Below are 26,708 nucleotides of genomic sequence, written 5' to 3'. Positions count from 1 at the left end.
TGAAATAGTCCTGAGCTCATAAATCAATCGGAGGGTGGTCCCTGATATCACTGAACGCTACATACTACGTTTCTGAGCCCTACAGGCCAAACTGAGCAGCTACTTCACTGGAGCACTTTTGAATTTGCCGCCAAGAGCTTTCCCCTTCACCGCGAGGAGCTGGGGTTGCGGCGGTGTATGCCCTGCGACGCCGAGCGCTTCGGCGCATGTCCACATCTCGGAGGACAGAGAGAGGGAGCGTAGACGGATGATTTTGCCCTGGTGAAGCTAAGACAGCTGCTACATCCACCTACTCCCTGGCAGCCGGACAATTGCACGAGGCAAACACCCAGGAGACGGGCAGGCGCCACATCGGTTTCGTAAGAGAGGGGATACTCTCAGATTATCCACTGCCTGTTACAAGCTGGGCTCCGGTAAGCGGGCATTTCAGCTAGCTAAAGGATATTAGGGACTTCTCACATTGTGTGATTTTAGTTGTACTGAACGATCAGTTATTATATTAAATGTCTTTTTTACTTTTCAGTCCATTGTGTGTCTCAGCATATGTTAGTTTCAGTGTCTGTTAGTGGTGTTATTTGTGTTTATGTCATTTTGTATCACACTATGTTTGTTTTTTAATCTTTTTTGTCTACATGATCTGACCGCCAACACGAGGAGGGCTCTAGTGGACATCTACCTCCATCAGGCTGCTATATATCCTTTTCATTGGTGATCCTTTATTTGTTTTTACTTGCGGCCCAGCGCCACTGATATAACATGTTTTGCATCTGTCTCTTCTGACCGTGGGTGTCAGAGTTATATCCCAGGCTGCGGGCCATTACCGGGTTATTTTATTAGCGCTACCTTTTTCTTTTTGTTTAGTATTTTACAACAGAGATACGTTCTGTGATAGACGCTTCCGAAGAGTTAAATAGTAGGTTTGAAACTATAAATCAAATGAGTAAGAACTTCTTTGTCCAAGCCAGTGAAGGAGATAAAAGACTCCATGAACTGGAAGAGGAGAAGAGACTATTGATAGAAGAAAAGTCAAGGATGAAATTAGCACTGGAAAAAGCAGAGGGTGACTTGGAAAAAGAAAAGTATCAGTTGGAGAATGACAGGGTGATCTTGTCAAGTAAGCTGGAGAAGGCTTACGCGGATAATGCCCAGTACCAGAGTTTCATGGCTCAAGTTGGCGCAGCACTGGAAGCATCTCAGAAAGAGGTTCACATGCTTACTACAGACCTGGAAGCCTCTACGGAGAAGAGTTGCCACTTAAACACAGAACTATGCTCATTGAGAGAGATCCTCGGAGGGTTAAATAGCAGTTTTGAAACTGTAACCCAAGAGTTTAAGAATCTCTATTTCCAAATCAGTGAAGGAGATAAGAAACTCCATGAATTAGGAGAGGAGAAGAAACAGTTAGCCCAGGAAAAGTTAGACGTGCAGACAGCACTGCAGAATGCAGAGAGAGTTCTGCAAGAAGAACGTGTCTCGCTGGAGCAGCGCACACAAGCAGAAAATATGCTGCAGAGTCGGCTGCAAGAATTGCGTACACATCTGCAGGACACGAAGGAGAGATGGGTGAAGGCTGAGGAAAAGCAGCGAGTTCTGCAGGAAGAAAGTTTCTAGACTGCCTACAAAGTAAAGATGCTGCAAGAGTATTTGAGTACCCAGTGTGTCCCCACAGAACAGCATGAGGAGCTGAAGGCCACACTGAGCATAATCAGAGACTCGCTGGTGGAGGAGCTTAGAGCCCAGGTGACCCTGTATGAGAGGGAGCACAAGGCGGTCCAGAAACTGAAGCAAGAGTTAGAGGAGCACAGACACTGCTCCATCCATACCAGCCAGTACACTCACGAGAAAGAGACATGGAAAAGACATGCTGCTGAGACCCTAGCAAAGGAATTTGCAGAGCTCCAAGACGTGATGAGGGATACATGGAAGAAAGCTCAAAATGATCACAGTGAAGAGATGAAAGCACTGAGAATAGAATTGCAGGATGCACTCAACCAGGGGCCTCTCGCTGAGGAGTGGAAATTGAAGCAACGCCTAAAAATGGAAGAGCTAAAGCTAGCAGCTGAACACACATCTCAGCAACTCACAGCGCTGCAGGCGCAGATTGCTGAGCTCAAGAAACAGCTTGCCAAAAAGGAGGAGAGAGAGGAGGTGTTCGTCTGTCAAATGGCTGGCCTGACACTGCGCTATGAGGTCAAAATGGCCGATGCCTGCAAATTATTGGACCACACAGCCCGTGATAAGGTCTAGCTGCAGCTGGAGCTGGACAAGGTCTGGGAGGAGTACCGGCAGCTGCAGATCAGAAATGAAGAAGATGAAACACATTTAAGCCTTACTCTGAGTCAGCTGGGAGTTATGGAGTCGCGACTCAACTCCAAAGAAACTGAACTGACAACTGCATGGAGTGGGAAAGAAGTGCAGAAGGATAGCTTTAAGAGCTGAAAACTCAAATAGCTGGTCTTAATGAGAATTTAGGTGATACCACAAAATGGCAGACACAAAAAGAAACCACGAAGAGTGAACTTAATGTCCCCATTGACTTATATGGAGAGTCTGATGCACCCGTTCCTAAGGCCCATGTTCCTGATGTCCATGCCCCTGTGATTGAGTTGAATGTACCCATTGGGAAGTTCCTGATTCCAAAACTAAAAGAGATATGTTGGTCACAAAAAGAGACCACGGAAAGTGAACTATTTGTCCCCACTGATGCATGTGAAGAGCCTGATGTATCTGTTCCCGATGCCACTGCTATGACGTTAGACGGATTCCTTGCTATGCTTAATGTACCTGATGCTGATGCCTACGCTCCTGTGATGAGGATAAATGCACCTCTCACAGATTTCCCATCAGCACTTGACATACACACTAAGTTGGCCTTCCATCAAGGTTTCCCTGAAGAGCCTGGAGGATCGTCCGGAGAACGCTCTCGAGAGGGGGGAGTAATTTCAGGGTCTCCTAGACCTCCTGCCTAGCCATAGTTCTTCTTTGTCCACCGGGTGTGCTGCTGCCCTCTGTGTGCCCTGGGGTTCCTCTGTCTGTCTATCTGTCTTGTTGCTCCTGTCTCTGTCCTTTATAGCTTCTGCTTCCTGTTTGTTCCCTTGCCTTTGTTTTGAGTCAGACTCCTATGCACATGCTTCTGTCTCTGATCCTTATCTGTTCCTGTACCAATCCTGTATTTGATTCTGTTCATATTAAAGGCCCTTGCTGGTATCTGGCTTGTTCCTGTTTGTTCCCTGCTCCCTGGTCTCAGCCCCTGCTCCCCGTTCTCAGTCCCTGCTCCCGGACCTGATCCTGCTACCCTATTCTGTTCCAGTCTCCTCATTGCCGACCTCTGCTTGTTACCTGACTGCGCTGTCTGCCGCCTGCCTCGGACCCCTGCTTGTCACCCGACTGCGCTGTCTGCCGCCTGCCTCGGACCCTCTGATTGTGACCCCTACTACGCTCCTGCTGTTCCGGCGACCGAGATCCTACCCGCCACAGGAGTCTCCCGTGACATACACACACACACACCAGGGACAGGAGAGAGCTGATGCCAGGTAAGCCAGGATGCCTTTGTGGGGGTGCCACTCTGTCTCCGTGTCTGGACAGCTGGGAGAGTTATCCCAGCTCTCCCCCTCCGGCGGACACGGAACCCCTGAATGCTAGCCGCTATGGTAAAGACGCTGCTTACATTTAATTTTTATTTCTGGGTTGAACAAAGTTGATTTCAGCCTTAAGGACCCCCTACTTCCCGAGATACAGGCCCCGTTATGGGGTGCCAGTATCCCTTTGCTTTCTTTAGATCTCACGGTCACATGACCCACAGGATTTTAACATGGGGATTCTGGCACCCCATAACGAGGCCTGTATCTCGGGAAGTAGGGGGTCCCTGGACCTGAAATCAATGCAGTTCAACTCCGGAGACCCCCTGGTACAATACTGTAGTGTTTAAATTTAAATAAAAACTCAGCGATCGCCTGTTCGAGTCGTGCAGTTAGAGTGACTGATTCAGCCTATCTCTTACTGCGCATCTCTTACAGACAGGTAGACCCTGGTAGGATTAATCCGATGGGCCATTTCGTCTGCTGCGGCAAATTTTGAAAGAATTTAGGGGAAATCTCGAAAACAAATTCGGTAAATGATCAGTAACTGTAACGAGTGCTCACCACAAACAAGGCGTGACCGTGAGGCAGAGGTTGGGGATTTTATATAACACCAACCCACAGCCGCGTAGGCACATCTGGAGTGTAGATTGGTCGAGGTAGCCAAGTCGGGGTAGGAGAGGTCTGGATGTTCAGTAATATTTGCCGAGGTCGGTGTTGGAGAGTAGCAGATCGTAGCAGGTACTTAGCCGTGGTCTGGAATGGAGAGAGGCGGATCGTCGTAGTACTTTGCCGAAGTCAATATTGGAGAGGTGCGGATGGTCGTACGTAGCCGTGTTCAGGAAAACAGAAGAGTGGAGTCCAAAAGAGTAGCCAAGGTCAGGAACAAGGAGCAGGACAAGACTGTGGAGGCAAGACAGCAGTGAACACGTCGCTAGCAGGAAGATTTATGCTCAGCCAATTTGCCAGTGTGGCAGCTGAGCATATAAAGGGAGATTGCCCAATGAGGTTGGAGCATACTCAGGAGTATGCCTGGCTGTATTTGGCTGGAGAGATTAGCACAGGTGTATACTCAGGAAGAGGAATCAGTAACAGGTCTAGTATAGGCAGAGGAGCAAGGAAGATTCTGCGCATGTGTGCGAGGACTGCGCATAGTGGGTGCGCACTGCGTGACGGTGGCATCACCGCACGAGCATAGCCTGGAGGCGGGGCCAGTGGGGACGGCATTTAGTGCAGAGTGTGGTCCGCGCGTGTCCCTAGATGGAATGATGGAGTGCTGGTATTCGCCAGCAGGCAACATGTGCTGCAGGAGGCAGGAGAAGCGGAACACCCGTCGCGGGTTGGGGTAAGCGAGGAGCACACCTAGCGTGCCGAGGTTCACGGATCCTGCCAATAACAGCCGCTGCACCTGTATCTTATAAGCAGTCTTCTGCCATGAGACACCTTCTGGCACAGGAAGACACCTTACAGTCCACTTATTTGTATAGGCTGTAATCTATTCCAGCATAGAAGGTGCCCTATCACAGAACACTGCTTAGTAAATATGGTCCACTTTCTATATCTTTTTTAAGATTAAAAGTACTACTAACTCAAGTTATGTCATTAGGTTGGTGCCTTAGGCTGGTCAACACTATATAGTTAGTATGGAAATGTGAAATGGGACTCATTTAAATATAGTTTGCTTAGCCATTATCATGGAGCTGGAGACACTATTAAATTGAAAGTCTCTTATCCATGTGCGTTTTTTTTTTTTAACAATCTGACAGCGGATTTAGAACTGTTCTTTTATTGAAGAAAAAAAAAACGCAGAAATAGCCGATTTACTTTTTGAGATTTATCTGTGGACCAAAGGAACCCAGCTGATCCAAGGCAGATCCAAATCCGCAAAAACATTTGGCCCACATCTGTTGCTTACTAGCTGACACATGTGAAAGAATAAAACATAAATAAGAAAGTACAATATTGCCTTTCTCTTCCTCATCACCATGAGTCACGCATCAATTTACACAATTTTATGTGTCATACCAATCAACATATTGAGAAATATCCAATTTAAATTTCCCCATAACCGTGCCACAGAAGGCATTCTGACATGTGCTGCAAGCCCCGTGGATGTACTGTTCAGTTATTTTCATTTCTCACAACTCTTCTGAACAGAATGACCATGGCTGAATGCAATCATGGGAAAATGTCAATGGGCTATGTCTGTATAATCTACTTCACATAGTGTAACTGGCAAAATAAATTACACTCATTTTAAATTCCCCTTTATCGTAAGCTGAGTGAGGGACATACAGTAGTGCAATTTAACACGTTTAAAAAAAAATCCTCTTTACCATGCAATCATGGGTATTTCCCACATTTTTACAAGACTGTTCATGGTTGTTGGTATAATTGTGTCCTTTATTTGTCATAATGTAGTATTTCAGAAAGAACACCGTACAGTATCTGCTTGTTTTTTTTTTTATGTTTGTGAAAAATAACACGAGTATTAACACAAGCATTTTCTTTTATTGACAAAACAGTCAAATACTTCATGATGTCTTGGAACCATCTTGCCAATATATACTGACAGTCAAACATATTGACTCTGTAACTTAAATGTTTCTCCTTGATATACTGTAGGAAAACTACTAAATAGGATGCCACTGCAAATTAAAAATACTCTTTAAATTGTAGTAAATAACTACCGTTATGCAGTAGCTACAACACCACAGCACAAGCTTATTTTGACTCATATTCTTTAGATAATATTGTAATTATACATTATTCCATTTTATATAGTGATAATAAGCCATACATTTAATGTAGTTGCTAAGTGAGAACAGTACCCAAATCCCCCTTAAATATGCAATTACCCGGCAAAACTCATATGATAGCCTATCTCCATTCTGATGGAGGTATATCTTCTACATTTCTATGGCATATTTTCTGATTTCTGGTTTCTGTAAAACTGCAGTATTTGGCTGTATGAAAAAGCAAGATACTTCTTTCAGTGGTTGAAAGGGGAAAACAAGTTTTCAGTTATCTTCATCAGATAGATAAATATTTTGTATAACAAAACTTTGGAAAAGAGAAATAAGATATGAGAACAAAGGGAAATATAAATGCTAGAATTGGAATAGTAAATGGAATATAAATGCTGACATGAGCTCTAAATCTACACTTTCTGAAGCACCTGCCTTTCATATGCAGTAAAACATAAAGGAACCTATAGAAAACGCTTAAGTACCTGTATTTTATAGTGATTTCTTACTTTTTAGTTAAATATTCTACATTTAATATACTAGCATTGTATTAAACCCTTTTCACCAGACAAATTGCAAATATACACTATTTATAATTAATGAAGGAAAAAGGTGAACATTTTAAAAATATGAAATAAGTCATCGGATGAATAGAATTATACTTTGACAGGACCAACTGTTGCCTTCCGTATAATTAAAAATAATAACATTAAAAATGTATAAAGGATTTATAAAAACCTTTAATGCAGTATTTTGTTCCGAGAAAACTTATGACTACATTGTCAATGGTATAAAACATGCAGATCGTTTAACTAGAGAATAAACTCTTCTTCAGATTTTTAACTTTCATTAGTAAAAGAAAATTTATATTAGTGCCAATTTGTATGCAGAATCAAAAAAGTTCAGTCTGTTTCACCAATGGCACTGACCATTTTTTAAGTCTGAATTCCCTTTTTGACAGACCTAAAGCTTTGCTGCCATCCCTAATTCCTTTACCCATTCTTGCTCTTCCTCCATGGTTGACTTATAGCAACTGCACACTTTATTCCTTGTCCACTAATCATGTGGACATTTTATATGCATATAATTTATGGGTAGATTCTGATATCAGATCTTACTAAATGTATATGGCTACAACCACATATTTTGCAGAAATATTATAGTCTCACTTTATCAGTATTTTGATGAAGCAGGTCCGGGTCATTTGTGCAGAAGTAATTTTGGGTGCATCTAATCACATCTTACGTGTCTGGTAGGATTTACGTGTCTTGGAGCTATGAGATGTAAGTCTTGTTTTTGTAAGTGCACATAACTGTATTTAACTGGTACCTTCATGAGAATTTGTGTTTATGGGTGGCATATATGTGAATATCTGCCCCTATATCTGGTCTATGTGTGCATGGGTGTCATAGTGTAATCTGAGTAAATAAATTCAAATGGCAGTGGGCCAGACATATCCCAAGAGAAAATTACCATCGTTGGACAGGGATGGTACGATATGCGATATGCGATATGGATTCTTCATGCGATATGTTCAGCCCAGTGCTAATTTAATTGATTTAGTTTGATTTAAATAGGGAAGCCCTTCATACTTTATCAAAGTAAGCATATTTGTTAGTTTGAGTGAGAGGGAATAACTTGCCCCAGAAAGTACTACTTCCACAGTAGAAACACAGTTAATCACAGTCATGCTATAGTATTACAAAAGTGTGTCCTTGCCACAGGGACAGAGTGGAGGAGGAGGACTGTAAGAAGTAATACTTATTCTGAATCTGCACAGTAATCCACCTCTGGGTGTACAAGGTCACTAGCATAAGTACTTCTGAGGGTCAGAATCCGGGACATATGCCTCAGCAAAATATGCAGGGATGGATGTTGCACGTGATCTGCCTCTTCTATTTCAAGACTGAGGATTTAGAAGGGATAGCTAAGGGAGAAATTGCAGCTTAGGCAGAGATATAGGAGGTTGATGATAATTATGACATTTATTAAGTAAGGTGTTAGTAGTGTGTGGTAAGCAAACTGTTCAAGCAGGAGAAAAAAACATCTCTGATGGTAGTAGAAGAGAGGATAATCTGATCATTGGTGTTATTACAACTGTTAGTGTGTTGATGGATATCAGGAACCCCAGAAAAATCCACAGAAAAGGTCAGTTAGCACCTGGGTTATCACAGATAGCTGGAATGAGAACCATGAATTTGGATCCAAAGTATAGACATGTGGACCAAGTGTCAAGGGAGGAGGTAGGAAGGCAGAGTGGTGAGACTATCAATGGTGAGGACAGGTGGCAGGCAGAAGAATAGTCAGGTGATTCAGGGTCAGGGCAGGGAGCAGGCAGAATAGAATGGTCAGGCCAGCCAGAATCATTACCAGGTATTACCATAAATTGAGTGAAGAACCAGGAAGGTAACCAGCAGCAAGAGAGCTGAAGAGTTAGAGCCTCCAAGGTAGTAAGCTTTTTGGGAAGCACAGGTATCATGGACAGGTGCCTTCTTATACTGTAGGCTGAGGCTACACAGAGTGACACAATCCTCACACATGGGTCCTTACAGTGGAAGCATTAGCAAAGAATGGGATGATAGCCAATTATTCTGTGAGCAGCAAGAGATCATGGCCACTACTTGTACAAATACTCATAGTTCTAGTCTACCTTTTTTTAGCAGTAAACCACATTTCACATGGCTACTTACAGATGTAGATAGACATACCATCCCCAGTGTTGCGGATGAACAAGCAAAATTCCACAACACTGGGGATAGTGTCTGCCATGATTGCGCTGCAGGGGGTTCATGCTTCTGGATCAGATCCCCCAGAGAGTTAATCTATCTGGGCTGCGAGTGCAACATGCACAGTACGTCTTACTACATCGTAAATATCCTACTGTATATTAGAGATGGGAGAATTATTTGCACGAATATGGTGTTAATTCCTACTTGCTGTTTGTTTTTTTGTTTTTAATGATTTGCCTTCATTTATTGTTAAAGTCCCAAGTGTTTCTCCATGTCATTTTTTAAGGTGTGTTTGACAGGATATATATATGTATACCCCTCACAAACATGTTGAGGGACACCTGTGCACAAAAATGGGCACCCCTGAGATATCTGCTAATTGGAAATGCAAATGACTCCTATTAGCATAGTTCTCAGGTCTGCCCATTTTTTGTGAGTAGGTGTTTCTCCACGTGTTTTGCAACGTGTGTTTGACAGGCTACATATATATATATCCTGTCAAACACACCTTACAAAACACGTGGAGAAACACCTACTCACAAAAAATGGGCAGACCTGAGAACTATGCTAATAGGAGTCATTTGCATACCCAATTAGCAGGTATCTCAGGGGTGCCCATTTTTTGTGCACATGTGTCCCTCAACATGTTTGAGGGGTATACATATGTACATATATATCCTGTCAAACACACCTTACAAAACACGTGGAGAAACACTTACTCACAAAAAATGGGCAGACCTGAGAACTATGCTAATAGGAGTCATTTGCATATCCAATTAGCAGGTATCTCAGGGGTGCCCATTTTTTGCGCACAGGTGTCCCTCGACATGTTTGAGGGGTATACATATGACTCACAGAATAGTTTCTTTCTTTGTAAGGCAAAGGGGGGCTCACTGACTGAGAGCAGATTCTGATGGCTACAACTGGATGAAGCCCCCAGCGTGGCTGTAGAAATGGGCTGTGCATCACAGAGTTGGTGCAGGACAGTATCGACAGACAAACACCGTACAATGGAAGAGGCAGAAGTGAAGGTAAAACTGGTTAATAGTTTATAAAGACTGTGATTAAGGCAAGCAGAAAGCAACAACATACTGTAGTCAGGGAAGGCAGAGGTCACGAGTATTGTCAGGCAGGCAGAAGATAGGGCAGCAAGCAATTTAAAAGTATTGATTTTCTGGTAGCAATTCTAGATCCAAAGACTAATCCATATTGATCAGCAAGTGCTAATGGTCAGTTTATAAAGGAAGCCTACTGTATATGAGTGTCCAAGAGCAGGTTTAGCTCATCGACACTCTCTCTCAGCAAAACCCCATAAAACTGTTGAGCATGAAGAGGAGAAGGAGGAGTATGATGATGATGAATATGCTCTTGTTGTTAGTGGGTACAGCAGTGATAGCTCAAGTAAGCAGGAGCAGGATTATTTTTAGAATGCCGATTAAGCCAGCAGCAATACCTATTGCTCTCTAAAATCGTCAGCAGCCTCTAGGTATTTAAGTCAGGAACCCAGTCTCATCCTCATCAATTACTCAAAAAGCAGGGATTCAGGTGCACTTATAATGCATATGTCCTGTGATGACAAATCTGCATGAAGTGTGATAGGCACACGCAGTATCAGAGTTGAGTAGAGATGGCTCAATTCCCGGTAATCGATCAGAAAGTCTATGACTAGCTGACCACCAGGGCTACTAAGGGGTTAATATGTATTTAACTGTGTTGTAGTTATTTTTTTATCACCTATTCCATATTGGTTTAGGTTGTCTTGCCTATGTATATAATGTACAGTACATTATGTATTTTGGCCATTACATACTTTACGTAGGCCAGAAAGGGCTTACGCCAGCCTGGAGGAGGTAATAAAAAACATGCAGTGTTTTAGTCATTAGGCCACTTTCGATAAATATTGCAAGTTGATGACTGGCATGAAAATAATGACATTTGTATTATTTAGCACATTTTTTGCCGCTCCCAATATTTTCTTCAGACCTGGTACAAAATGCGTTCTTTTTAGCGGTGCAACTTAGATGACTTGCACCATAAAAATAACACCATTTTTTAAACCAAAAATACCCCCATTTTATCTGTATCAGGTTAGGCCCCTATCCCCTACAGCCACCTGCTTCTGGTGACACCAAACACAGAAACAAATATTAGCATGTCACGGGACCCTTTATACACTTTTTTCGGGAAAGTTTGCAGTACTTGTGCTTAAATCCTTTTCACTTATTTTCTGGTGACATTTCACAAGAAGCAGGAGAAAATGCAACATCCTGTGAAATCAAAAGAATGGCGAACTAGCAAAAAAATGTTTTTTTAAGTGAAGACCCTCCAAAAAGTGCGACTCAATTTTGAAGAGTTTTGCACATCTCTAAACAGAATGCTATCATCAATGACTTTAACATGGCAAGCAAAGAAATGAAAGAAGCAGAAGCTGTAACCTACTGTACATAACTAGTTACAGTCTTTTGAAATTAGAAAATCATTCAATTACTAGGCACACTCAAAATGCTAATTAAAAAAAATCTATTCACATTTAAAGCTGTAGCAAAGGTTATTGCTCCTGTTCTGTGTTTGAATGCAATATGTTGTTTTATTAGGGGAAGTAATGAAATCTGCAACATCTGTATTTAATCTAAAAATAAAAAACTATTTACAACGAATAGTTTTATGCCATTAATTTTCACAGCAATTAATTGCTTTAAGCAAGTCTAGTCAGTGAAAGTCAGGTACAGTACATTGTTTTTTATTAAATACATGTGAAAATATTTTTTTTGCAATTTGCATTTCTAGTGTACCTGGTAATTGAATGATTTTCAGATACTTTATGATTAAGGGGTCAATGTAGCAGCCCTTTATTTAGCTGTGCACCTGATCAATCAAGAGACCTTGTCTAATTTGTATTTCTATTTTATATTTTTCATTGTTTCAATGTACAGTATCCTTGAAATGTGTGGTGTTATTGCACGTATATAATTTTTTAGACATTTCTCGTACATCTGCAACTGTATGAACAAATTCCTTATGCTTACAAGCTGCCAATAAATGTTACCTCCAAAATGATTATGAAATAAGGATCAATAGAATGACAATTGCTGAAATAATATTTTCACCTGCACACTCACCTACTGTCATTTGACCTGTTAGCTGGCCATTCTGATTTCTTGCATTCACTGTTACATTCCTGTCCGACTGTAACACCAGTGGACTGTCCTGGAAAACAAGTATTTAGAAACGTAATTACAAAAGAAAAGAATCAAATTGAACGCATACTAAAACTTAAGGGATTATTATTTATCTGCCAATTCTAATTGCAAGTAAATGGTGAATTTCATCCAAAAACAACCCGATTGGCTGCTTCAGCTGATATGAATAAACCCCTTAGTAAATGTGTATATTTTACTAATGTAACTGCATATATTCCTAAAAGAATGCAAAATACTGCATCTTCTGTATACAAGATGACGTTAATACATATTTCACTTAATAGAAGGGAGATGCCCACTTCAGCTTTGTGCGGTTGTCTCTATTCAACACAAGGGGGGGGGGGGGGAGGGAAATCTAGTAGTATAAGTAGAGTCAATTTTCTGATGCAGAAAATAAATATGTAGTGCAGAAAAATATATAACATTCCACTGTTCACATATGCTAAACTATGTATGAAACTTATGATTTTTGAGTGTCAAGGTCTTACTTTTAATCAAAATTATATTGCATATCTTCCCAAAACCACATTTGGCTATTTACATATTTCCATGATCAGATGGAAATTTGAACTGGAAAACCATTTTTTAAATATAGGTGTTATACAAGAGCTATTAAAGTTATTTAATTGATGAATACCTCAAATGCATACTAGCTACTGTACATTACTGCTGTTCGAAATTTCAATGCAATTTAGTACTTTGCATTAATTAGCACATTATTTTATTTATTTATTCACAATTTTTGAGAATTTTAACTCAAAGCAAAAGTACATATACTGTGTTAAATGAATGTACCAATATTTATCTTGATCTATTTAAGTCTACACTACCATTTAACATTTGTTATACTTCATAGTTAATAAAATACAGATGTAGCAAGACCTATTGTCCTCAGCACTGGTGGACAAACAAGCAGAAGTGCGCAGTGCCGGTGCAACCATCACGTGAAAGCAGCACGGAAGACTTGCTACATCTGTAGAAGTATTGTAGACGTGTCCGTCCATTTTCCATGAATAAAGAAGTACTTTAGTATTGGGTGATATCTTTTTTTTATTTGAACTAACAATTTAATATTTAGGACAAGCTTTTGGAACTCTCTTCCTCAGGTCAAACAATACTAATTTATAAAAGATTCTATATATGTAACACAGCTAAAAAATCCAAGATAACAATCTAACACAGATGAAGTAAGGAAGGAATTTGTCCCATGGAGTATTCTGTCATCAAGGAACTGCAAAACAACCACAACATCACCATCAAACCAACAGGTAAAGGAGGTATAGTGGTTGCCATGGACACAAATAAATGCATAGAACAAGGTAATGGCAACTCACAACTATATGTTGCATAGTATGCTTCCACTTTCTTTCTTTTTATATTGTTCACTACACAGTTTCAGCAAGAGGCACCTATATGTCACTGTAATACAGATGCAACTGATGGTTTTGAGCCAGTGTGTGAGGGAAATTAAGAAGTGTCTCACAAACACTCTGTAGCATAGTCCATAAACGTTGTAATGGCCCATCGGATTAACACAGCAGGGGTCTCTGCGTTTGAATGGAACTCACAACCCGATAGAATTCACACAGTGCGAGTTCCATTCAAATGCAGGGACACCAACTGTGTTAATCCGATAGGCCATTACAGCTTCTATGGGCTATACTGAGGATTTTCCCTGACATGTTCATAGAAGTCCTCAGAATCTGGGCCAAAACCGATAGTTCCATCTGTACGATACTGTATTTCCCCAATGCCTTAGCATTCAGGATATACACTTCATGTACAGTAATACACTGTACATTATACTGGTGTACTATACACCATCTACTATATGAGAGTTGGCTATAAAAAAAACATTTAGGACTTACATACATTTTAATTATATATGCATTAAATAGAAATAGCAATGTTAGTCCAGTTAGGATAGTGCAGAGTAAAGTACTTCACTATTAGGTCATATCTTTTTTTATTTGAATCATGAATGACAAACTCCTTCTCTACATCATCTGCCTTAGATTGCTATCTTGATTTTTACATCTGTGTTAAACTCAAAAAAGGAACCCTTTCCATTTTTCATCATATCTTATATATTTCTCGCTTAATCCCCATAAAAATGTGCAAGGTCTGTTAAGTATATTAACACTATATAAAATGGATAATGCAAAAAATTAACTGATAATAACTAAATGGATTTCACTTTATTACAGTATGTCAACAAGTACCTGATACACCAGCAGTCTGAGAACACTCTGCAAAGACAGAGGCTCAGGAAGGAAATTCAGGGGTGTTGTATTAGATGGAGCAGAGTAAAAAGCAATTCAGGGTCATTCACAGGTTTATTAAGCAAGGTAACATGAGGGGTTAGGAAAACCAAGGTCCAGTACAGATCTATGGTGATACACAGTATAGCAGGCAAAGTACTTGAGGAGTTAAGCAAGGCAAAGTCCAGAGCACATTAGAGGGCATACACAGTATAGCAGGCAATAATTAGTTATGAGACGAAAATTCCAGGAGCGTGGGCAAAACAGAAACTGAATTGCAACGCCCTGATATTTTCAGCTTCCTGACCTTATATACTGTAGGCTTCAGAGCAGAAAGTGGGCAAGTCCAAGGCTGCAAGGCATCAAAGAGTTGTAGGACAGGACTAGATTTTTGCCAGACACTGATTAACTGGTCGGACAGTATTCCCCAGGGCTGGCTCCTGACAGCCGAAGACCAGGGCAAGGGAAGCAGGGGTTGTACTTTAATAGCAATTGGTGGAAGGCACTAGCTGTTTGTGTCCCAGCCTCATAATTGAGCATGACATCCAGGTACTGGTAAGTGTAAGCTCATCCCCCTGTGTCAACATCTTCATAACTGGATGAGTCATCACTGTCAGTTGAATATTTGGGACACTCATTCCCTGGTGCAGATATGTGGATATACTATGTGATGCCTTCCCTTTTTTGGGTGATCTTATGTCACCTTAAAGGGAGGGAAGCACATGGTACCTGATTGGCTGTGCTTCACTCCTTTTCAGGTGACACCACATCAACCAAAAAAGGGAAGGGGGATAGGATTGGTGGATGTAGCATGTGATTCCATCAAGTTTGGTTGAGAGATCATTGTGCATGAGCAGGGGTTACATAAGTTTGTGGTGTAGGGGAATAACTAGTGAGCAGAAAAAAGGTAGAAGCACTGCAGAAAAAAGACTGGACTGGAAGCGTGTAAAAATAAAAATTATTTAATAGGCATGAAGCCAAAAACACATAAACAGGTAAGTCCTCTGACGCGTTTCCTGCCTCTACGGCACTTTATCAAAGAGTAACCTCCCTGTTCAGATAAAACTCCATAAATAGGTGTCTCCCACCTCATACGAAATCCACTCCCTCTTCCCTTAATCAAGCTGATATGCCACACCAGAAGCTGGCAACTGAACCCTCCAATGGATAATATCGTAATGAAATGAGAGAACACCAATCCCAGGACATCTACCAAATGATCTAAGGATACAAATGTAAACGTAATCAGTGCTGCAAATCTTCTAAAAATAGGAAACCAACAAACTCATTCATTGATACAGACTAATAAAGTCTGGTAACAAATGAGAAAGCATACCAATAGTCTTACTAATAGAATGTGCAATACTAAATAACGCAACACTGTACAAAAAATAAATAATACACTGACATAGTTATAAGATAATACAATCTGAACAAAACAAGACACCATATTTAAAAGAAATACAACACCTGTATCAAATTAAACACCTTACACATTTAATTGCAAACGTGACTTTGTCAGGCGTATGCAGCCCTGACTGTTGCGAAGGAGTTTTATTGATTGCCATGGAGTGGTTCCCTTATTCGTTGAGTGAGCCTGTTTTCCTCCGTCCAGTGAGCCGAGCACCAATGCTGCAGAGTTGTTACTCTAACATGCATTTGTTAATGCTCCATTTTTTTGTGCATTTCCTGACGACTGATATTTTGATTGTTTTAGAAAATTATGTTGACAGAATCACACTATGGAGCATGCGCTTCTTGTTTTCTTCCATATATATATACTGATGCAGCGGCCGTTATTCGAACACATCACGGCGCCTATTTTGCTGTTCTCCATGCAGCATGAATGCAGCCAATCGCCCCAGGCACCCTCGCTTATCGCAAATGTTTTGTTTGAATTTAATGGATTCTGTTTCTTCGTTTGCAATAAAATGGATGAATTGTAATGTGTACACTACTGTGCTACTGTGCTACTGTGCTACTGTGTCAATTTCATGTTTTTAAAAGCCAGAACACTAAAATTCGTTTTTCTGCACTCGCCACGCTTGCATCTTAGTGCGGGAAGGCTGGAGTTCATCCCGCGGTTTCAAATCAGGATTCCGATGTACATGACACGTGAAGTGTTCGAATAACGTCCGCTGCATCAGTATATATATTCTGCTCATTCTTACAGATTATAGGCAAGTATCGTTAGTAAACATTAAGAGCAGGGCAATAGGGATGAGAGGAAGTTAGTGTCATAGTGTCATTCTAGTCTTCTCTATACAGTAAGTCCTTTAGTGACAGGTCTATAGTGCAACTCAGACATTCTGCAGTTGATCTGATTATCTCAGCAGATATCTACTGTATAGTAAAGTATGTATGTGTAACTGAAGTCTATCCCTCCCCCTCTCCTCATGTGCATGTAGTGTCGTTTTGATAGTGTTTGGTAGTTTAGGTGCAGATATACTGTATGCCTGTTTTCGACAGTTATCTTTACTATACAGTAGATATCTGCTGAGATAATCAGATCAACTGCAGAATATCTGAGTTGCACTATAGATCTGTCACTAACGGACGTACTGTATAGAGAAGACTAGAGTGACTCTATCTTCCTTTCATCCCTAGATTCCTATTGCCCTGCTCTTAATGTTTACTAACCATACTTACCTATAATCTGTAAGAATGAGCAGAAAAAAATAGTGTAGGAGTTCTTGATACATAACCCTTATGGTATAAAGAGCAGGACTCTCCCTACCAAATCTAATAAAATGTTATCACTTTAATAAATGCTATTCACTTAGAAGTCTTTTGGTAATTTCTTGCGGATAGGAGAAAAAACTCAGGCGGTGCATCTGCTCCCAAGAAGAAATACTGGAGACCGGGACTTCTTACTGGTCAAACAACTTTATTTGGCACATGCCAGCTGAAAGAACACACTCTTATGCATTTCGCGCGTCACTCCTCTTTGATAAAGCGCGGAGTGATGCGTGAAAAGCGTAAGAGTGTGTTCTTTCGGCTGCTCTGTGCCAAATAAAGTTGTTTGACCAGTAAGAAGTCCCGGTCTGCAGTATTTCTTCTTGGGAGCAGATGCACCGCCTGAGTTTTTTCTCCTATCCGCAATCTATTTTTATCCCGGTTGGAGCACGCTGACGTCCAGGAGCCCTTTCTCAGCAAAACAGTGAGTTTGTTTATTCATCAGTGTACCCCATGCAAGACATTCCTCGGATCAGAGGCTATTGGGGAGATTCTAACACTGTATCGTTTATTTGAGAGACAATAAAGGGTTAAAATCCACACATGGGACGTCACTGAGAAGTGCAACTGTGAAACATTAACATTTATACTTTGCTGGATTCGGTTGTAGTGGCGCCGCTAGGGAGCTTGGGACTCCCATCTCTCTCTCTCAATGTTGGTAATTTATGTCACTCTTTCTTTTAAAAATAATAGTTTTAATAATAAATATACAGATGGGGTCGGCGTGCCAACTATTTTGTTGAAGTGGTATATGTATCTTGCCATAAGCAGTGGATGTTAGTTATTTTAACACAAATGTATATGTATTTATTAATTCCTCTTGTGCTGCATGATATTGATTTGTCAGTAATCTTTATTTTCAATTTCATTATGTCCATTTAAAATAACTATTAGTTTACTATAATGAGTGGCGGGAGCAGCAAAGTAGGAAATAATAATTATTATGTCAGCATCTCAAATCAGATACAGTTACCTCTCAAGTTATATTTACCTTAAAATATTATGCAGCATGTAATTGCTACCTGTAAAGGTTATTATTATCACAAAGAAATATTTATAAACTTCTATCACAAGCTCAGTTCTCCTGATTATTTTCTGAATTTGATTTAAGATAATCTGAAGGAGAAAAGAAACCCAAAATATAGCGCTCAGGCTCCCAAACTGAATAATTAATGTTAGTTTTACAAATATTCTTTAATAACCATAAATAATAAAATGTAAACCCCTTAATTTTATTATTTATGATTATTAAAGAATATTTTTAATACTTGTATAGCCCTGGTAGGTTTGGGCTATTATTCTTTCCTCCTCCTGTGCAATAATCCCTGGTAAGGGCAGGTTGCCAGGAGTTAAAATGGGTTTGCCACAAGCACTGTAATTCAGTTGGTCAGAGAAGGTAGTGCTCATGCCTTGTGTCAGTCAAGGGCACAGGGGTGGGACTACTGGATCTGTACTAAAGGGGTTACCTTTTCCTGTTTGTTGTTGTTCCTCTCTAGCTTTGAGAGAGGTGGTTCCTCTGCAGTTAAGAAAGAGGATGGTGGGTTCTAATTAAGCTGCCAGGGCTTTGGTAAGCTGAAGGCCCTCCCTTAGGGGAGAGGGGAGATATGTTCTCTTGCTCCACAAAGGAGTAAGGGAAGAAAAAGGGACAGCTCTTATATTGGACAAGGAGTGTTTCTAGAAATCATCCTGGTGGTGAGCACCCATTTGAGGAGTGCTGTGTGCGTTGCATATACTGCTACTGATCTGGACAATAAAAAAAACCCTTTTGTTTTACCTCCTGCCTGAGAGTGGAAAATATTGGGAGGAGAGGGAGATTACTATTTTGCAGATACTCCACCCCACACAACTGGGGACTGCACAAGATGGAGGTGCTGAACCATTAAGAAGAATTCGGGTACAGCCCCAGAAGCCTGTCCTGTTATCCCCCATGACATCGCGGGAGACCCAGGCCCTCCTGTTACCAGCAGATATGCACCACCAAAATCCCTGTAACCAGAATGAGAGTCCCCTGAGGAGGCCCAATATGAGATGGGGTGGGGGAGGACCCGTTACACTAACATTAATCATTCATATTACCTACCCATAAGCACCCCTTCCCAATCCTTCTTCCATTTCATTTAAGCTGAAGTGGGGCACCCTAATCGCTTTTGATTTAAAGCAGCACTCCAGATAGCATTTTTTGCTTTGTTTATTATTATTTTTTAGTTATAGGATTTAAGCAGGGGGACTCCGGAGCTGAATGTCAGCTCCGGAGATCCCATGCTTCCCGAAATACTTACCTCTGCATGTGGTGCTAGAACTAAAAAATAATAATAAACAAAGCAAAAAATGCAACCTGGAGTGCTGCTTTATAGTATTTACTTTGGTCAAGAAATTACTTTATTTGAGTTTTCAATGAAATTACTGTCTATTAATTCACTTTGTGTTTTGTATCTTCTGTGAATAATCAGTTGACCATGTATATATTTTTTTGAACTGATTGTGGAAATAATTTGACTACAGTAATATGGGGCGGGGTAATAATTTCATAATTATGCTAAAAAAACTATTTGTTTTTATGTCCATGGTAAAAAAAAAAAGATTAGTGGGGTGAAATAATTATATACAATAGTATAAACCTAGGCATGGTGCTGTTTCTTTATTAAACAAGCAATGACAAAGACAGGTGTTTCAGTAAAATGTTTTAGACACTAGAGATTGGCAAACGTTTCGCCTAAGTCCAAATCTGCTGTGAAAATTGCATTTTTGTGTATTGAGGAACTTTTCAAATTAATTCTAAAATGTTATTTCAATAATTTGCATCTACTATGCATACCTAAATTATCATTTATGCCTATATGTCTCTGTCCATCCCTCCCATAAAGACTGTCCTGCCACCACATCAGTGCCCTCCCAGATCTCCCACATAGCAGATATTACCAGTGCTACACACTACCGCTGTTAGCACTAAAGAAGTGTCCCCTACCCCCACCACCACCCTTTTGCTTTTTTTAAATACAATTTTATAAGGGCACGCAAGTTAATACTTATAATGCCAGTAATAAATATTAGATCTAGGTTGGTTGTTTTGAGTGTATGTCTTAACTGTTCCATCTATAATGCAAGGGATAGAGAGCCTAGGGACATACTCATATTAATTCAAATGTTTCAATGTAAAGATTAAAACTTTAAATACAGAACCATGTTTGTTTGTGTGACTGCTGCCATAGCAGGCATTGTCTAGTAAGAGATACATTTAGGGAGGTTGAGACTAGCTAGTGCATCTGCTGATGCAGACTGAGCTCACTGACTGACTTGCCACCACCACCAGTGCCATTATTCCTGCCCATGGCATAGATATTATTATCACCACCAACAACTGCAACTAGTAGTAGTTTCCATTACCACCTCCAGCAGCAATTCAGCATCAATCATTCTTTGCCATGGCTTAATTCAAATTGTATTTGTATGTATCATTGTGTGGGGCTTGTTGATAAATATAGAGTATGTCCTAACTTCCATCTGTAATGCAAGGTTGGGAGCAAGCTCGGAGGGTGAGTTCCCAAAAAAATACTAATTTAATGTTACATTTCCCTGTGACAAAAAGAAACTCTTATTACTGAATATAGTAATAAGTATTTTTTGAGACAGAAACAAGAAAAGCTGCTGCTGCTGCTGCTGCTGATGATGAGCCGACTAAGCTGACACCAGTGGTATCCTTACTATATGAAATATTATCCAAGCTATACTACCTAGTAGTGTAAAAGAATGATCCAGAATTTATATAAAGTACATTTTTGGATTCAGTATATTCTAAATATATAATGTTTTTTTTTATCAATTGGTTCCCTTGAAATCTTTGCGAGCTTTGACTACGGACATATTGGATCATTCTTTTGCTTTTACACAGTTTGAAGACACACCGATGGGACAAAGCAGTTACTTTAATTGTTCTGCTGTGATTATCAGGATAATAGTGCAGTGAAGATCACGGTGCATCTCTGCTATTCTGAGCTCAGCAGCATGACAAAGATCCCAGAGGCCACTCATGGTCCCGGGTCTCGGGCTTCTTATGGAGACAGGTGACCTCTTCTCACAGGACCCGGGTACTGCAAGTGCGCAGATGGATGTTATATATGCTATACCTTTGAGATCATTCGATTTGCTTGCTTTAACCACAGCTACAAGTAATGCTATACTTTGATTCACTTTTCTTTGAGCATAAGACAGTTTGTGGAGGCTGGTGGTGGATGCTATGCTGAACAAACAGCATTTTCACTTTATAGTATTCTTGAAACTAATATTAATGATGATTTCACCAAAAAACAGACAGTGTTTCCCACTAAGTACCCTACCCCTACTCACCTAGCCAACAGCCTAAGTCCACCCCCCAAAACCACCCCAATGAATAGTATCACCTAAGACTTGCTGGCCAAGTATACCAGCATAATCAATGTACAGATATAGCAGGTTATTGCTCCCATTGGTGCTTGCAGCGGGACACACACATGTGCCAAGCAGTAGGTGCCATGAGCAAAGAAGGGGTGGATCTATGATGCTATTGTCCCTGCTGGCATGGTCCAACAGATGCAAAAATGTCTACTACATCTTTATGTACGGGGAATGGGAATGAGAGCACTGCTGAAGCCAGAGAACTGATACTGAAAGACTATGTTAGGAGCTGAGAGATAGCCCAGCTGAGCTTAGACTAGGACCAGTGTCCACATGCAACCTGTCGTACTGCCAACCTCCACCAACACTGGTGTGTAAGTGTCCACTCCACAGGTACTCTTTTCCAGCTGAGACTTGCGAACAACCATTTTCCAAGTGGGTCCACCCAATATATCTACTTGCAGGGTCTGGAACAGGAGGAGAGATTACAGGCATACCCCGGTTTACGGACACTCACTTTAAGTACACTCGCGAGTAAGGACATATCGCCCAATAGGCAAACAGCAGCTCACACATGCGCCTGTCAGCACGTCCTGAACAGCAAAACCGGCTCCCTACCTGTACCGAAGCTGTGCACAAGCAGGGAGACTATAGAGCCTGTTACAAATGCGTTATTTACATCAGTTATGCACGTATATGATGATTGCAGTACAGTACATGCATCGATAAGTGGGAAAAAGTAGTGCTTCACTTTAAGTACATTTTCGCTTTACATACATGCTTCAGTCCCATTGCGTACGTTAATGCGGGGTATGCCTGTATTCATGATGACAAAGAAGATGGAGGAGAGAGACCCTGTGTGTCTCTCCTATATTTTCCTGTGTCATTCATAAAGTGTGGGATAACACCACAATATGTGGTTTTCCAGTATGGCAACTCTTGCCTCAGGCGTGCTTTCACATCCAATGATCCACATCTAACAAAATAGGCACTTTACTATAACCAATGCCCAAAGGTAAGACTTCAATCTTCTTCAACTCTCTCACCCAGGCCATACCTCTGTTCTTAGTCTTAGTCCCTGCTGTGATGATGGCAGTACTGCTGCTGGTGGTGGTGATTATGGGGAACATGGAGACAGCACTGCTTCTGGAGGACAACTGCATGACTGAGTGACCCAAGGCTGTCATTGTGCTGGTGGTGATGCTGCTGAATTTGATGGGGAAGGTGATGGGGAATGTGATGATGGCCCTAGTTTAGGATATCTATTAAATATCTATGAAATCCTCAGCCAACAGCTCCTACTGCAGTAGTTCTGGGGGTGGTGCTGGCTCTCTTAGGTGGTGGCAGGTATGTTGGTCATCACAACGCTGTGGTCTGTTTAGAGGAAAGCAGCCATTTTTAGGATTCTCTATGTTGATGATGCAGGAGGCTGTAAAAAGTAGTGTCCCAAGCTGGGTCCTTTCTTTCCCCATGTAGGTGGCACTACATATGGACATATAGAAAACATACATACAGGAAGCATTGTCTAGCATATGGAGACTGTGACACACCCTGTCACAACACACATACAGTATATACTGTACATCAGTATTTGCAAGATTACCGTACATGCTTTCAATTGTCATATTTCACCCTCAAATGTGATTTAAAAAAAATCAAATTATGCTATTTTTTTTTCAATTTAACTATTAAGATAGAGATGTGTCCTCATTTTCTAATAGTGTTATTCTGTAATTGTATTTTTAGCAGTACACTGAATCAAAAACGTATGTTTCTTTGAGTGTAAGCTTTATGAATTATGCAAAAGTCACCAGTAGTACTGCATACCAACTTTCCAACAAAAGACCTCCTGGTTCTGACAGTCAAATGTAAACCTAACATGAAATATAATTTTGAATTGGTGTGCAAATTATAAAGCCTGGATCAAGCCAGGACATACTTGAAAACGAGAGGTAACTCCCAATGTATTACTTCCTGGTACAACATTTTATAAATAAAAATAAAATAAATAAATAAAATCAGTGCACAGTATTATATTTACTCAGTTATAAACCTGTATTTGAAAAATAAACCTGCTGCACAGTATGCATTTTTTTTACATCATGAACAAGGAGAAGGATGTCATGCCATTCTAAACAAGACTTGTTAACTATTGAACTTTATTTTCCATTTCTTTCTATTGCAGGGTTTTATAATGAAAAACAAACAGGTATTTTCTATTTTAATACATATTAATTTAGACATGGATTATTAGGGTAATTGTTTTGTATTAAAAAAATGAATTCACTTTTATCTCTAACAAAATTAACTGTATTGACACTGAAAGATGAGACCCAGTGTTGTAAGTGGTCTGCAATATACTAAAAATCCTAAATTGTAGTTGTACAGATGACTATTTATTTTCCCGCGTAGGTGCCGACGTGTGACATGAGCACTTTGCTGTCCCCACCGCGTCCACAGCCGAGCTGCGCTGAGACACACGCACCTCATCTGCAGTCAGTTGGAATTATTATATGTGCCCTTATTTACAGTATGTTGTTGCAGTTCAGTGCATGGCCGGCATTTGGTGCACTGAATATGTTCGCCTATGATAATATGTTCAGTAGTAACCTCGCAGGTGTCTGAATACAAGATAAAATGTACACACGTCTCTTTGTCTAGAGACCTTGCACATCTCTACTGTTACAGTTTCATACTTTATTAAAAGCCGCTATGTCTCATAACATTTGTACTGTACATGGCATGGGATATGACACTTTCCCCATGCCACACATGCCTGGCTTTCAGTTATCCAAAGGAACAATCCTATAGCACAAGGGAAAAAAAGAAGAAGAAAAACCATAGTGTAATATTTAATGGTTTAGGGAAATTCCTGCTATGATGGTCCACACTTACAGAAAAGACTTCTTATAAGGTTCTTGGTCTACTATTGTGAAGTCATGGAGAGAACTGGATATAGTAGCTCTGGGCTTTTATCTCTTCTATAGGTTTACACAACCTTACACAATTTAGCGTCATCAGGAAAGATGGAGGCTTTTCTCTCTATGCCAACCACAAGGTCATTCATAAATCAAGTATCAATCCTTGAGGTACTCCACTCACAACTTTAGCCAAACCTGAACAGGTTACATTTATTACAACTCTCTGTTGTATATCCTTTAACCATATTTCAATCCAGGTGCAAATATTTTTACTGAGTCCAATTTATTTTATTTTGTACACTAGTTGGTATGTTTTTTTAATTAACAAATCAGCAATAACACATGAATTACATTAATTTCCCATTTTAAAAAAAATCACATACACTGTCCTACTGTATATTGGGCATCTATTGTACTATCCAAATGACATTTTTAGTTTTTTAAATTGAGGCATATGCAAACAACCAAGATGGAAAGCCAAAAAGTAAATCAGCAATCCTGGATGCTTACTGTCACAAATGCAAAAAAAGCAAACCAAAATATATTAAAAAGTTACAATTTACATTATTAAAGCTATATTTTATAAAATTGTATGTTTTGGTTATTGCAGTGTGCTTTGCTATTCCATATTTATAGCTCTATTTTTGTGAATGTGGATATGTACACAACGATAGCACAAAATGTGGCTTATCTTGTTTATACCTGGTGTGGATAGAAACGATACAAATGCTTGTGCTTACTGGCTGTAATCACAGGATAAGCTGCACTTTGGCTCAACAAATACAAATAACATCTTGAAAACAGAAATGTAATATTCCTCTAATTTATAGTCATAGTTGCTTACTTTAAGTGTAAAGGCAAACACAAGGGAAAATCACTCTTGAGCTATAGTTTCATACTGTAATTTCATGGTTTCACTGAAGAGATACAGGAAAACATGCCGTTTATGGTTCTGAAATCCACATGGAAACAAAAGTATATTTTTCTTATGTAGCGCTGCTTCCCCCACCCCCTAGGAGATCTTGCCTGGCTACAGGGTCTGTATGGTGCTTGGTAACTGTTTGGCTTAGGAGATGCTGAGAGTTCCGCGATGACACAGGGAAACAGGACAGGCTTACGGTGCTTCTTGGTGATCTTCTCCTTGGTGACAGTGCCTCCAGTCATAGTAGGCTTCCGTAGAGCTGAAGGCAGTCCCTACCATAACAGTCTTTACTCCCTTACTCCTGTCCAATAGATTGCCGCTTAGCCAGAAGTATAAGGCCTTGCCCCCACTGCCTACTACAGCGTCCGCTGTGGCAGACGCTGCACGCACGAGAGCCCTCCCCTCAATGGCGCTGGGCCCGCTGCGAGGGGGGGCCGCAGCGCTCGGGCGAGAGCTTCTCCTGCTCTCAATAGAATTGAGAGCAGGAAGGACTCGCGTCGAGCGATTAGGCATGAGGGCGAACCTGCCGGGTGACGTCATGGCCGCGCCCCCGTCACTCCCCCGCCACGCCCCCCCAGTCTCTCCTCCTGCAGTGAGCTGCAGACCGAGGAATCAGCTGAACGCGCCGCCAATATCGCGGGCGCGCGTTACAGCGGCGTGACCGGGGCCTTAGCCTTAAAAGGAATGCTTTATTGTAGCAGCCACTGTTGATGTCATTACAGTGAATGCATTAGTTGTCATGATAGATTACAGGCTTCTACATGGTGCTGGCCTGCTGGCAATCTTGAGGCCCTGCTAGATTAGCTCTGATGCACTCAGCCCATGAGGGGCTGAAAGCATGTCTCTCTCCCAGCGGGGAGGCGACTGTACGTCCTTACCCATGAAGGGGGAAGCTGGACTGACACTCACTCCCCTCTAAGGAGCTGAGCTCCTTCCTATAATTTGGTCACTTCCTCCCTGAGGCTTAGAGGGGAGGGCACAGGATCTGCACCACTATTGGCTGCACACAGATTCCTACAGTATGTCACCTTCAGATCTGTCACTCAGTGTCAGCATGAGGAGGGGGAAACCCCATAGGATAGCCTGTCACTGCCCGTAGCTACAAGGTCTTACTTGACAGGGAGCCAGAAAGATAGCCTGGACCAGGCATTGCTATACTTATGTAACAATGCTGTAAACTGGCTACAGTCATCTCTCCTGCTGACAGTAAGGCCTGGTAAGTTATGGGCATGTCAGCAGTAAT

General features: G+C 40.9%; 1 protein-coding gene across 2 annotated transcripts in view; it reads right to left on the bottom strand.

Annotated features, from left to right (window-relative positions):
* The window catches only part of SGCZ (sarcoglycan zeta), a 1,846,920-nt gene that overhangs the window by 179,009 nt on the left and 1,641,203 nt on the right, over window positions 1–26,708 (bottom strand). For both annotated transcript variants that reach the window (XM_075565961.1, XM_075565968.1), the window contains one exon: window positions 12,174–12,261. In XM_075565961.1, the coding sequence (XP_075422076.1) occupies window positions 12,174–12,261 (88 nt within the window). The remainder of the gene's footprint in view (window positions 1–12,173; window positions 12,262–26,708) is intronic.

This window comes from Ascaphus truei, chromosome 1, assembly GCF_040206685.1.
Source record: "Ascaphus truei isolate aAscTru1 chromosome 1, aAscTru1.hap1, whole genome shotgun sequence".
Classification (NCBI taxonomy): Eukaryota; Metazoa; Chordata; class Amphibia; order Anura; family Ascaphidae; genus Ascaphus; species Ascaphus truei.
The sequence above is the reverse complement of the archived record's forward strand: the minus strand, read 5'-3'. Positions and strand labels throughout refer to the sequence as shown.